At 35.6% G+C, this 13,776-nt stretch overlaps 1 protein-coding gene across 7 annotated transcripts in view; it reads left to right on the top strand.

Moving 5' to 3' along the window:
* The window catches only part of CSMD3 (CUB and Sushi multiple domains 3), a 1,245,869-nt gene that overhangs the window by 670,874 nt on the left and 561,219 nt on the right, over positions 1-13,776 (top strand). For all 7 annotated transcript variants that reach the window (XM_045049906.1, XM_019823045.3, XM_019823042.3 and 4 more), the window contains one exon: positions 5,028-5,140. In XM_045049906.1, the coding sequence (XP_044905841.1) occupies positions 5,028-5,140 (113 nt within the window). The remainder of the gene's footprint in view (positions 1-5,027; positions 5,141-13,776) is intronic.

Below are 13,776 nucleotides of genomic sequence, written 5' to 3'. Positions count from 1 at the left end.
TATATGACTAGAGAAATAGTAAGAGGGTACTGAAACCCTTGAAAAATCGTTTCCATAAATATTGAACTTCTTCCTACGTAAAAGCAAACTAGAATTTAGACTTGTCCATGATGGGAACTGGCAGAAAAAAAAAAAGGCAGAAAATAGATACATTGGAGAAAAGCTTTGCAGAGGATGGCACCAAAATTATAATAGTTCTGGTGTTAGGAACTACAGGCATTCATGGAACAATGAATGTATTTATTTCCTTAAGATCTTATAGGGGCGCCTGGGTGGCTCAGTCGGTTAAGCCTCCGACTTCAGCTCAGGTCACGATCTCACGGTCCGTGAGTTCGAGCCCCGCGTCGGGCCCTGGGCTAATGGCTCAGAGCCTGGAGCCTGCTTCCGATTCTGTGTCTCCCTCTCTCTCTGCCCCTCCCCCGTTCATGCTCTGTCTCTCTCTGTCTCAAAAATAAATAAACGTTAAAAAAAAATTTTAAAAGATCTTATAAACAAGGTAACCATCTTTATCAAATTTAACTTCTTTACGGGGAGTTGGCAGTATTAATATTAATATTATAGGGTGAGTACCCTTTCTTTTATAATTATCCTTTGTTTTTCTAATTTTTTATAATTGATTTTTTCCTTCTAGTTGAGCCCTCAACAGAGAGTATTGTTTGGCACATGACTTTTGCTTTTGATGCGTGATTTCCATTGGTTCTGTATCTCGCATTAAATCAGTGTTATTATTCCTTGGACCTAAAGTAATATATCGATATGTTTCTATTCAGGGTACTTTTTCCATGTGCCGTGGGACTGCAGTCCTCTGCTATATCCCTTTTCTTGTGGAAGGCACATAGTAACCAAACCAGATGCTTTTTTTCAAGGACTTTTCACAGACACTCCAGATGGAGTATACAATATGGTAGTCTTAATTTGCATGAGAGATCTCTCCCCAAAAGGTTTACAGGGAATCAGGAGAAAGTAAGAAAACGTTTTCCTCAGTCATGGGATTTGTTCATGTGGGAACCAACATAAGAAAAGATGCATAAAGCTGATTCAAATTACCAATGACTTGTATTGATCTATCACAATTAAAATCTGAGCACTTTTTGGGGAAATTTCAGAATAAGTAACAGTAGTATCTACCAGAAAAAAACAAGGATATGTTAGCCAGAGGGCAATTTACTGTAACGTGCATTTCACCAGTGACGTAAACAGTCTTAACGGAACAGTTAACTAGCAGGTTTTAACTTTTCATTTTCTTTTTCATATTTGTTCTGATTGTCCCCAAACTGAGTAACTACTGGTAAGATTTGAGTAATAGTTGTCCTTTCCATTCTACCCACCCCCCTTTTTCCTTAATTTGAGCTTGGATAGTCAGGACGAGAGCTAAGATAAAGGTGGGTAGAGCCAGAGGACGGTTTTCATCTGCCCCTAGAATCATGCTAGTAAATTCTATAAAAGTCTCAACAAATGTTATATGGAGAATAATAGGGGATTCACCTGTCTTCTGTTTATAACACTGTGGTTTCTCCCAGCTCACCTTTAGAAGAAAGGCTGTGTCAGTGTCTTTCAGTGGGTCTCCTGAACCCTTCGTTCTTCCACAGTTATGGAAGATAGTGGATACCTGGCTACTCTTTAATGTGGTTGGTGGGTCTTCGTCTGGTCCCCAACATGCTTGGTCTGTCAAATGAGCAAAGTCGGCTGGTTGCAGAATTCCACACGGTAGCTAGTCCACATCCCCAAGTGTGGGGCTGTAAATTTAAAGGAGAAAGAGACGGGGGTAAACAGAGGGAGCAGAGACAGCAGAGGAAAGAAGGCAGAGGCTCTGTGAAAGAGAAAGTCACTTGAATTCTCAGGTTTTTTTTTTCTTCCATTCTTTTCAATCTTTACTCTGACTGTCCAAATCATTTTTAACTTTCCTCTTAGAATGATATCTATACAATAAATACAAGTATTCAGTTTCCTTGGGATGATGCCCTCCTAAAACCTTCAAAAATCCTGAAAGACTAGATCCTTCCATTATTCCAAATGCGACAGAGAGACAGTACCTGTTTAAAAGAACGAACTGCAAGCATCCCATATTTTTCACCATCAGAGCTAATCATGATCTTGATGGGATTGTAGAGCCCAATTTACCCTTGCTTCCTAATAATAAAACCTTGAATTTGAGAGAGTAGTTTATTTAGATAGTATTTCAAAAAAGCAGAATGCTAGAAGAGAGACTTTATAATCCAAAGCATTTTACCAGGCTGTTTGTGACCACAAGACTTTTAGCTGGTCCATTTAATTCAAGAACTGCCCTTGTATCCCATCCTCATCACCAAATTGTTGGGGAAATATAATTAAAGAGAAAATCTCCTGTCAGCCTAGTCAATGCTGTCCACAGAATGTAAGAAAGAACAAAACAGTTTTAATATTAAATAAGCATTACACCAGACTGTGATGTGTGTGTATCATGGGCAAGCCACTAAGGAGATTGAAGAGAAATAAATCTCGCCCTTTTATATAGTCAGGCAGATACAGTCACTTAGATGCATGTTCATTGTCTTATCCAAAAAAAATTAAAGATAAAACTTTTCCAATCTTTATGATGGACAGGGAGTTACATCATGGAGTTATGTGCCTAGACTTAAATTCCCACAAAAGCGGGGAAACAAGGCAACATCCTCCTTGATGTTTGCATTTCAAAGAGATAGCACCCAGGCCTCCAAGACAGACATTCACAAGATCCAACATTGGCAAGAGGCTTAATTGACTTAAAATATTTATATATATTTGAAAAAAACAGATATTTATGATTTCAAATTTTCTAAAGGAAATGCTAAAGAGAAGGGGGTTTTCTCCTTTAGCATAATGGAATTTATTTATTTATTATTTTGGAAGAGAGAGAGAGAGAGAGAGAGAGAGAGAGAGAGAGAGAGAAGGCGAGCACATGAGTGGGGTAGGGGCAGAGATAGAGAGGAGGGAGAGAATCCTAAGCAGGTTCCGCACCATCAGCGCAGAGCCCGATGCAGGGCTGGATCTCACAAATTGTGAGATCACGACCTGAGCCAAAATCAAAAGTCAGATGCTTAAGCAACTGAGACACCCACGTGCCCTGCCTCATGGACATTTTAAATTATTATTATTTTTAAGATTTCTATTTACTCTTACACCAGCCATGAGGTGGGAACTGGGTAGGATCATAGGGAAACAAGTTAGCCAGGGGACAGTTTAGACTGTATGCGTTAACTGTTTTTTATGAACTGACACAATTATCATGCCAGAAGTTTGGGACTGGTAAAAGTTCAGGACTGAAAAAGAAATGAAAACATAGTAAAGTAAATAATAATTCAATCCTCTCATGAAAACAACCTTTAATAATTAATGTGAGATAGATTGTTGGTGCATTTGATATGGTGTGCCTGACATATGCCCTCGAGTGTTAAGCTCTCATGCCCATTTCATAGTGAAATGATTTTACTTTCTGTCATGTCTCTGAGGTTGAGTCCTCACTCTTGCCCCTAAATAAACCTGTCTCTCTACTATAGCTCAGAAGAGTAGTACTTATCAACTCACCAATTTGAAAATTGGAAGTTCGTATACCACAAAGTTTAACTGCATGATCTTTTAGCCAGAAGACCCAGAAGTAATGAAACATCTTTTCAAATGATGGGGTGTGTGTGTGTGGACATATATAGATATGTGTACAAAGGTGTATATACAGATATACATAAAGGATAATGTATGTATGTAAATCTTTTATATTATAATAATTTTACATTTGCTTTGGCAGGAAGAAAATGAATACGCTTTAAGATGCCATAATATTTTATAGTATCTTTATATCTTACCAGTATTCCTCAGTATCACATATAACCCCATAATTAAATCATTGTATTTAGCTGAGGTTATTTGTGACAGATTCCCATAAATTCTGTCACACTGGACACTAGTGACACAGCTATGTTTAATGCAGTTTGCTGACGATATTTTACAGTTTGGGTGGCTGAGTAATGAGCAGAGCATTTTGCCGTCATGGTCACTTTGAGGATATGGCTATCCGTGCTGCCCTCTGCTGGTGTAATTGTAGTGTAGCCTCCATCCAAATGCCTGTTCTCTTAGGTGCCCATTTTATTTTGGAGGGGAAATTTGTAGCTTCTCTCCTCATGTAATTTTCCAGCAATCCTCATGGTCTAGCAACAAAGTAGGTAAACACTTAAGAATTCCTTCTTTTAAAAGCCTATCTTTCAGTATATAATTTAGAAGTCTTTACTAATATGGATATTTTACTCAGCAGTGAATCCATTTTTTTTTTCCTCTTCCTATTCTTGACAAACTCCCCCTCTCCCAAAGTCTTATTTACTCATTTGCTTTCCTCCTTTATATGACCCTTGGCTTTGGTTCAAACGTGTGACTGTAACATAATTAATGATAGAGGGAAACATGAGGTAATTCCCCTTTTTAAGGTTAAAAAATTGAGCATTACTGAATGAGATTATTAATGCATAGATCCAGTGATGCTGCATCAAACTAGCAGCATGTTTCTAAGGTAAAACTGTTTGCAGTAAGACAAAACTACATGACATAGGTAGTCTGATATCAGTATTGCAAAGGGATATATTATATTCCATGCCACTTTATTGTTTTGCACAGTGCTTGAGTGTTTTTCTACAATATTTCTTTAGAACAGCGTTCTGTAAAACTTGAAAGGTTAAAATAAAGAGCATGCCTGGTGTTTTAAAAAAAATAAAGATTTTTTTAGATCCTTTTTTTCTTTTCAGTTCAAAAGAAGTATAAGATTCTCTGATAGTCTAAAATTTAGTATCTTGCCTCAGGGTTATGAAAGACCTAACCTAGTTAAACACATGAACTGGCACTTGCTCATAATAAATCTCGATCACTAAATTGTGTGGTTTGTTCTATTATATCAAGGCGAGTTTATCTGACAGTCTTTTTTTTTCTAGCCAAGAAAATATTGAGAAACAGTTCTGTCTCATAATTTGCATGCAGAGAATGTTTTAATAACACATTTCTCTCTTCTCCGTCCATCTCTCTTTTAGGCTGACTGGAAGCTTTGTGCCAGACTTGATAGTGAGCATGAGTAGCCAAATGTGGCTGCACCTTCAAACGGATGAAAGTGTTGGATCTGTTGGCTTCAAGGTTAACTACAAAGGTAATGATGGATTGCTACTGTGGGAAATAGGCTATCTTAATACCACCAGGGGATACTTTTAAATTCGAGCTTAATTGCATCTACAAATAAAAGTTTCCCAGAACATAAGCAAGAATATATTCTACCAAAATGCTTCTTTTTTAAATTTAACTATAAATGTTGATTTCACTTCTCTTTAAGTAAAAATAGGACTGGCTTTCTTCTTTTCCTTTAGGATGTGTCTATTTTGCATACTTCATCTCTCCCCCAGGCTACTGTAATTTCCCTCTATTTTAGTCACTCTGGACTCCTCGCCTTTCCCAGAACAGACAATGTAGTTTTATACATTTATACAATTTGCCTGATAAAAGTAATATACTGATGATTAAATACTTAAATCCAAAGTAAAGGATTTAATTCCCCAAAGAATTTAGGGCACCGCTTTTTGAGGGGATTGGAGGGATCTATCAGTTATTCTCTTAGCTCAGATACATGGTCTTGGTGTTCAAATGATCGATTCCTATGTAAGTGATAGGTCACAAACGTGTTAAATTGCTACCGCCCACCCCGGTATTGGCAGTGATCCAGACTGATGACAAATGACCTGGGTATAACAAAATCTTTTGTTCTGGTTCCATTTATAAGAGATAGATGCAAACATTGTAAAATCGCAAATGACCATGACACATGGTGAACCTTGGTTAAAAGCAAATAGAGACAGTGGATATATACACACAACATGTATATTAGAAATGCAAATATAGAACCCCTCACTGAAAAATATATCAATGTTAATAAATTCACTTGAAATCTATACCTTAAAAATGAAAATGTATAAGAAAGCAGCAGAACATTATGTTGCCAGATTTTATTATTTCTGTCGTGGTGAAAATCATTTTTCTCTGTCTTATCAATTTAAACAAGAGCTGTTAAAAATTCTCTTACTTGCATTATAATAATTTTTAATCAGTTTCCTTTTTCAAACAGTGGCTTGCCATGCCTTTGTATCTGGACACATGGAAATGAATGCATGATGTTGTCAGGGAGACAGAACACATGCACTCAGTGTTTTTAACTTGTGACTAAATTTGGTACTATATTAATTTGAATAGTTCAGGAAATCTGTATAAATGTCAGTTACAAAAAAATAAAAAGGTTAGCCTGATTATAATTTTAAATATATCCCTCCTCCATTTAAAAATCCACATCTGTCTCAGTAAATACAACAGAATCGCAACCTTTCAAGAATGGTCAGCTTTTGTTAAAAGCATCTGCGTCTTGACGTTTTCATTTGAAAAATTTTTCCACTCTAAATCACTAAATGAAGCTGGCATCTTTGTATTCCTCTTGGTTTTATTATTTTCTTCACCCTATGAAGGTTACCTGTCAGAAAACCTATAGTTGTGTAATCCTTAGAAACTATATAAATCATTAATGATAATGCTTCCACAAAGAACACAGTTGTTAAGGCTCATAAAACTTGCTGGAGAAGTAGAGGAGTTCCAACCATATTTACAAAGCTCTCCACTCCGCTGCAGTTCAAGAGCTGAGGTAGATTATAAAGGAGCACAATTAATTTGTTTTCTTTCTGCCCAGTTTTCAACAAATAATTAAAAAAAAAGTCTCCTAAGGATCTACTGTGTGTTGGCTACTGAATGAGTTGTTGAATATACAAAGAAGAGCCAGATGTAGTCTCTCAGGAAGATCGTAATACAGTGGCACAGAAAAACATAACCAACCATTCAAGCACGAATATCTACAGAGATGAGAAAATTGAAACCAACACGGGAGATTCTTAGTGAATGATGCCTTTACTCATCCCCGTCTCTTCCCTCTATTCTAATCTAACCTCCTCTGCACCGTGAATGATCTCTAGCAGCAAGGAAGTGCCACGTGACACTCCAGCCGTAGGTGTTTTCATACTTTTCATTGCTTAGAGATAAAGTCCACAACTTCTAGAGATCTTACCTTCCAGCTTTGTTCAGCCTGTCTTTTTCTTTCTATAATCCAGTTTTCTCAAAGTATCTGCAACTCCCCATCCCAGCAAGTTGTTTCTTACCTCTCCTCTGGGCACATGCAGACAATTCTCTCTGGGTCTCTATTCTTATTTTATCAGCATCACATCACTCACCCTGCAAGACAAAATTCAAACATTTCTTCTGTGAAGTCTTTCTTAGTTCTTCTTATCACAAAATAACACTTCCTCTGTTTTATAAGACCTGTACCATATATTATATATACACACATGCACACATTATCTTACCAGATGGAAATATGTCACATTCATCTTCATATTTCCATTAGCAACCTTTTGCTATGTCATCATGGGCGATTAGTAAAACTGAACAAATGATTTAACCTGTAAATGTGATGTAATATAGGGTAAAATATGTCCTTAAAAATTTAGTTTACCATGATTTTTTTTTCCTACTGTGAAAATCATACTTTTGCATTCTCCATGATTTAAAACCTGAGCTCAAAGTTGAAGCAGGGTTCATTTTGAGAAGTTTCAAATTTTGATGTGCAGATAGCTTCAGCAACTTCGCCTACTAAAAATAATTTTCATAATTACCACGCTCTGTGTTAAGTAGTGTGTTGGTTCTAAATGGAACACCTGCTATAAAAACTTTCCAGATTGATCTAAAGATGTCTTCTTTTTGTCATCTGTAGATTTTGCATGAGACAGCATTGACTTAGCTCTCCTGTAAATTAAACATAGATTTTACGGCATATTTTCTTTTAATATATGTATGTATATATTATGTTGTGCTCATTGCCTGTGACAGTTCTTCTAAAACTTGCTTTAAAAGAAAATAAGATTCCAATGACATCTCCTATTAAGAAACCCAAAATAGAAAAAGATTAAAAGCTGGGTGGCTCTGGTGGAAGGGGTGGGAAGGAGGATTGGCACCCCCATTGATCAGACTGCCCCTCATTTCCTCTGAGTACAAGGAAACCCTAATGCTCCAAAAAACCTGTTTGAAAATCACTTTTTTAAGACCATACTTTGATGTAGAGACCAACAATGTATCTGCAAATATAAAATGACACATAGTTGCCTAATTAAGTTGTCATCTTTATTTTTTTTAATTTTTTAATCTTCATTTTATTTTTGAGCTTATTTGTTTGAGACAGAGACAGAGACATGGGAGGGGCAGAGAGAGAGGGAGAAAGAGAGAATCTCAAGCAGGCTCTACACTGTCAGCACAGAGCCTGATGCGTGGCTCAAACTCACCAACAGTGAGATCATGTCCTGAGCCAAACTGAGTCAAATGCTTAGCCGACTGAGCCAGTTGTCATTACCTTTAGAACTTCAGTTTTAATCTTTGGAACTATCAGTGCTTTAATCTTAGAATTTGCACATTATCTTAAACTATAAAAAGGCAACAGGTGTTTGAAGCAAAAAAAAAAAAAGTTCCTTAATAGAAATGCAATTCATTCTTATTCATTTAAACTTTGCTTAATATTTATTATGTACATGACAGTATGCTGAGTGCTGTGTTCTATAGCAGAAATGAATAAAATAAACACTGTATTCTTGAGAAGTTTAATGATATTCCCTTACTTGTTAAAACCAGTAATGTCCATATTGGGTATAACAAATCACAGCCATCCTGCTCTGCAGGAAATTTGTGAGTTTGCCAAAACTATGATTCAAGATATGACACTAGGTGTTCCTGCTAAAAAGGAAGAATAACCTAGCTATGTATCTTGCCCCATTAGCCTTAGAGACATTAATTTTGTTTTCTTGTTTTATATTGTCATTATTTCAAATGTATATTAACCAGAAGAAAAGATAGTTCCCCCCACCCCCTACTGGACTTATTAGCATCCATTAACACTGTGCTATTTTTTAAAATATATTTTCATCTTCATCTAAGACGACCTAAGCAACATTAAAAGTATAATTAATAATTACTAAGAACCTTGTATATTGCAATCACTTTGCCGGCATTAACTCATTAAATCTACTTAAAACTTCAAGAGGTATCAATTACTACTCAATTTTACAGATCAGAAAAATGACTAGGATATAAGCACTATGATGTAGCAACTTTGTTCTGTTCACTGTTGTATTCTCAGTATCTAGCACAGTGCCTAACACATAATAACCACTCAGTAAATATTTGTGGATGCGTGAATGAATGGACCCAGGTATCAGATCATTAACTAAATGCAGAACATCGATGTAACTTCATGATTTCATGATGCTCTCCATTATGAAATATTACGTTCTGTGTGCATGTTAAGGGTTTTGGGGAAGCAGAAAGGTTGAAGCCTGAAGACAAGCTGAAGACCATAGTCAGTGTAAAAAGTGTAAGGACACCACAAGATTGAGTGAAATTACTGAGCTCCCATTGTCTCATCAGCTACACATAAAACTACACATAAAAAAACACACATACACAACAAAAGCCACTTGATTTCAAACGTCTTTACATTTTTATTTCCAGAGGGCAAGTTTATATTCTTTAGAGATATTTATTAAGAGAGCTGAAAGTCCATGACAGAGGCATATAAGGAAAAATCTCTTTTTTTAATGTTTATTTATTTTTGAGAAAGAAAGAGAAAGAGAGAGCATGCGAGCAGGGGAGGGACAGAGAGAGGGAGACAGTGGATCCAAAGCAGGATCTGGCTGACAGCAGACAGCCCCATGTGGGGCTCAAACTCAAGAACCAAGAGATCATGACCTGAGCCAAAGTCGGACGCTTAACCTACTGAGCGCCCAGACACTCCAAATCTCCAGCTTTTATAGAGTTCTGAGAGTGATATTATCTCCTCATCTTAAAAATCAGGTTTTTTAATTGATTGCCTAATTTTCAGTCGTGTGACAGTGTGCATTCTCAACCATACAGCGTTAACAGCAAGTGTTAACAGCATGCACTGTTTTAAGCACATACATCATCTCATGTAATCAACTGCAATAAATCTGCAAGGCAGTTAGTATTATTATTCCTATTGTGTAGATGAAGTAATTGAGGCATGGCAAGTTAGACAATTTGTTCAAGATCACATGGCTAGTGGCTGGCAAAATCAAGATGACTGTGAACTCTATATTTTGACTGCTGCTTTTTAGAAACTTATATTCTGTCCATAAATCTTAGCTTGGATTTAAAGTTATTTAGATATTTAAATATTAAAATAGCTCTCAACTAAAGTACATGGCTAGAATTTAAAATTTTGATGAAGCCATCTGCTTTCATTAGATGACCTAAAATTTTGAAATGGAAATTTTCATGAAAGATGATTATTTTACTTAAATATTTAGGATCATTAATTTTTACAGTTTAAAGTGAACGGACAGTCCTTTCTCTCATTGTAGAACTGAGGGATAGAGATCCCATTATTTGCCAAAATGCAAGTTTTTAGGAATAAGGGCATATGCCACAGGTAAGATGGATTGATACCAATGATTTGAAAATTAGACAATTACTTCCAAGCATGTGACCCAAATTGAAGTTCAAATTTAATAAAAACAATAACAGCAAACTTTGCTTCTTTAAAGTGCATGTTTAATTCTGGAGGTATCATTCTTCTTAAATCTATCAAATAGTGTTTTGGGAGGTTAATTAGAACATTTTGTAGGTAGCTTCTGATGATACTTTAATAATTTCTACAACAAAAATCATGACACACAAATCAGGCATCTAGGTTTTATGCTTTATGCTTATAAGAGCACATTTTTCTTCTTTTTCCTGCTGTTTTCTTGATTTCTCCTTCTCTTCTTTCTCTCTTTTCTTCTTATATCTTTATTTTTCTATGATACTACCATATTACTTTCCGACTGCCTTTCATTTGTAAATATATCATGACTGTCTTTCCAGCCCAATTGTATGGATTGGCCTTCATCTGATGACTGTACAATAACCCCCAAAATGTACACACCATAATTTGACATGAGTCAGTAGTCATTTTGGTCATTACCTTTATTATGATATTAAAATGTTGAAATAAATATTCTTGTACAAGTTTCCATACATTTTTTTTCTGTTTTACTGAGGAAGCAGATTCTGAAAATAGTATGGGTATTGAAATAAGTAATGAATCTTAAGTAATTATTTCCTAAATTTTATATTTTCACTTCCTCAGAAGTGTAAAAATGAGGTTTTTCCCTACAACCTAAAATGGAATACTACTAATCTGTTAGGTGTTTGACAATCTGATGTGTTATAAACACAGTATTATTGAATTTAATAGCTACAGGGTTATTGAACATCTTGTCATAGATTTATTAAATTAACCACCTGGATTTCATCCTCTTTGAAATTTTTCAGCTTTGTGGTCTTCGTAAGGCATTATTAATGGTCACAACTTATTGACTTTTCCTCTAATTCTGGGTGAACAGAGAATTAAACTTTCCTGTCCTCTTGAAGTTAAGTGTGGCCATGTGACTACTAAAGTGTAAATAAGTGACTGTAATCACTCCCAGGCCAAAGCATTGAATTATACTGTTGTTCCCTTTCAAAAGGAACAATGAGGCCATATCTTCCAGGTAGAACAGCTACAAATTGATGCTGCTTCCTTCACTTTGTGTTCCTGAGGGACTGTGGAGAGCAGAGGTCCCCTCCCCACCCCATTTCCCCAACTATATAGCATACGTTGCATGCACAAGACATAAACTTTGTTTTGCTAAGCCTCTAGAATTTCTGGGTTAATTTGTTACCCTAGCATAACCTAGTATATTCTGATGGATACACAATATAAGTTAGCCTATTCTTGGTTTGTCTGTGTACTCTTAACAAGTTGTAAGCACTTTAGGCACATTAGGGGTGTAACCCTTAGTTTGTCCATACACTGCAAGTATTTTCTTGCAGTCTATTTTGATTCCATGAAATTGAAATGATATCAAGTTTTTAGTTTCTTCCTGTTCTAATCAAATGTATCATTCCTTTTATTTATTGCATTTGGACTTGTATAGGTGTTGTACGTCTTTTAACGATTTTATTAAAGTTACTATACACACACACACGTATACACACACACACATACATATAAATATATATGTATATGTATTATATATCATTTAACTATTTTTTCTGCCAAACCATACTGCTTCAATTTCACTAGTCTTAAGGTTTTCTTTTTAAAATATCTTCTGGGCACATCTTCCTGCCACTATTTTTGTATTTCAAATTTCCATGACAATTCGCATACACCTAACTTTCACCTTTATTGTAAAATAATTTTGTAGAATTACATAAAATAGTATTTGTGATTTTCATTAGAATTGTATTAATTGTATTAATTTTAATTGTATTAATTGTATTATATTAATTTTATATTTTGCTTTGGTCTATATTGATTTAATTAGGTAATGTCTTGGCACACCTGGGTGGCTCACTTGGTTAAGCATCTGACTCTTGATTTCAGCTCAGGTCGTGACCTTGCAGTTCATGGGATCCAGCCCTGTGTCTGGTGTGGAGCCTGCTTGAGAGTCTCTCTCTCCCTCTCCCTCTACCCCTCCCTTGCACTCTCTCAAAAAAACAAAAAAAACCACACACACAAAAAAACAAAACAAAAACAAACAAAAAAAACCTATGTAATGCCTTCTCACCAAGTCATCTTTTGTCTTCTTAGATTTAAATTTTATGTTTTTATCTATTTTTTTAATGTTGATTTGTTTATTTTTGAGAGCGAGAGAGACAGCACAAGTTGGGGAGGGGCAGAGTAAGAGAGAGGGAGATAGAGAATCCAAAGCAGGCTCCAGATTCCGAGCTGTCAGCACAGAGCTCTACACAGGGCTCAAACTCACAAACCATGATATCATGCCCTGAGCCAAAGTTGGATGCTCAATGGACTGAGCCACCCAGGCACCCCTATGTTTTATTTATTTATTTATATATATATGTATATGTATATGTGTATATATATATATATATATATATATATATACATATATATATATATATACAGTTTCTTTTTCATTTATGACAGCTTTATTTCTAAATATTTTTTACTTTTTTGGTAGATTGTAGTAGTATGTTTATTTTTCTATTTCCCTTTATAACTGATTAGAAATAACTATTATATTTTATCTTATTACTATATTTCTATTATAAAGATGAGTTGTTGAGTTTTACATATCTGTGTAGTGTTTAGCCATAGTACTTAATTCTTTGATAATTACGCACTGTAACAGTGGGAAGGCATTTATTAGGAAATTATTAAAAAAACTCAACTACTATTGTCTTAAATATGGGTTTACTATTCTCACATGACATGTCTAGGAAAGAGTAGATACTGTTGTTGGATGATTGCTTCACATCATCATCTGAGACTCAGATGCTTCCTTTCATTCTCTTCACCTTTCTTAGCATATCTGTCTTTATCCCCAAAGTTGTAACAGCACTGTTGCCGGACGTCTATTGTAGGAACAGATTGGAATTCCTCAAACCCTGTTAAATTATACTGATGAGAAGTAGCATTTCTGTCCATTTCTTCTTTTGATGACAGTGACTTTATTATTTTAATGTTTAATATGATACTTGACACAGATATGTGGAAAAGAGTCTTTTTACCAAGTCTGCCTACATTCTTCTTAGTCCTGTTTTACTCTGAGTTTTTATTAAGAATAGCTGATAAGAGGGGTGGGGGAGCACCTGGGTGGCTCAGGCTCAGTCGGTTAAGCATCTGACTTTGGGTCAGGTCATGATCAC

Source organism: Felis catus, chromosome F2 (genome assembly GCF_018350175.1).
Source record: "Felis catus isolate Fca126 chromosome F2, F.catus_Fca126_mat1.0, whole genome shotgun sequence".
Taxonomy (NCBI): domain Eukaryota; kingdom Metazoa; phylum Chordata; class Mammalia; order Carnivora; family Felidae; genus Felis; species Felis catus.
This window is presented reverse-complemented; position numbering and strand designations above follow the sequence as displayed.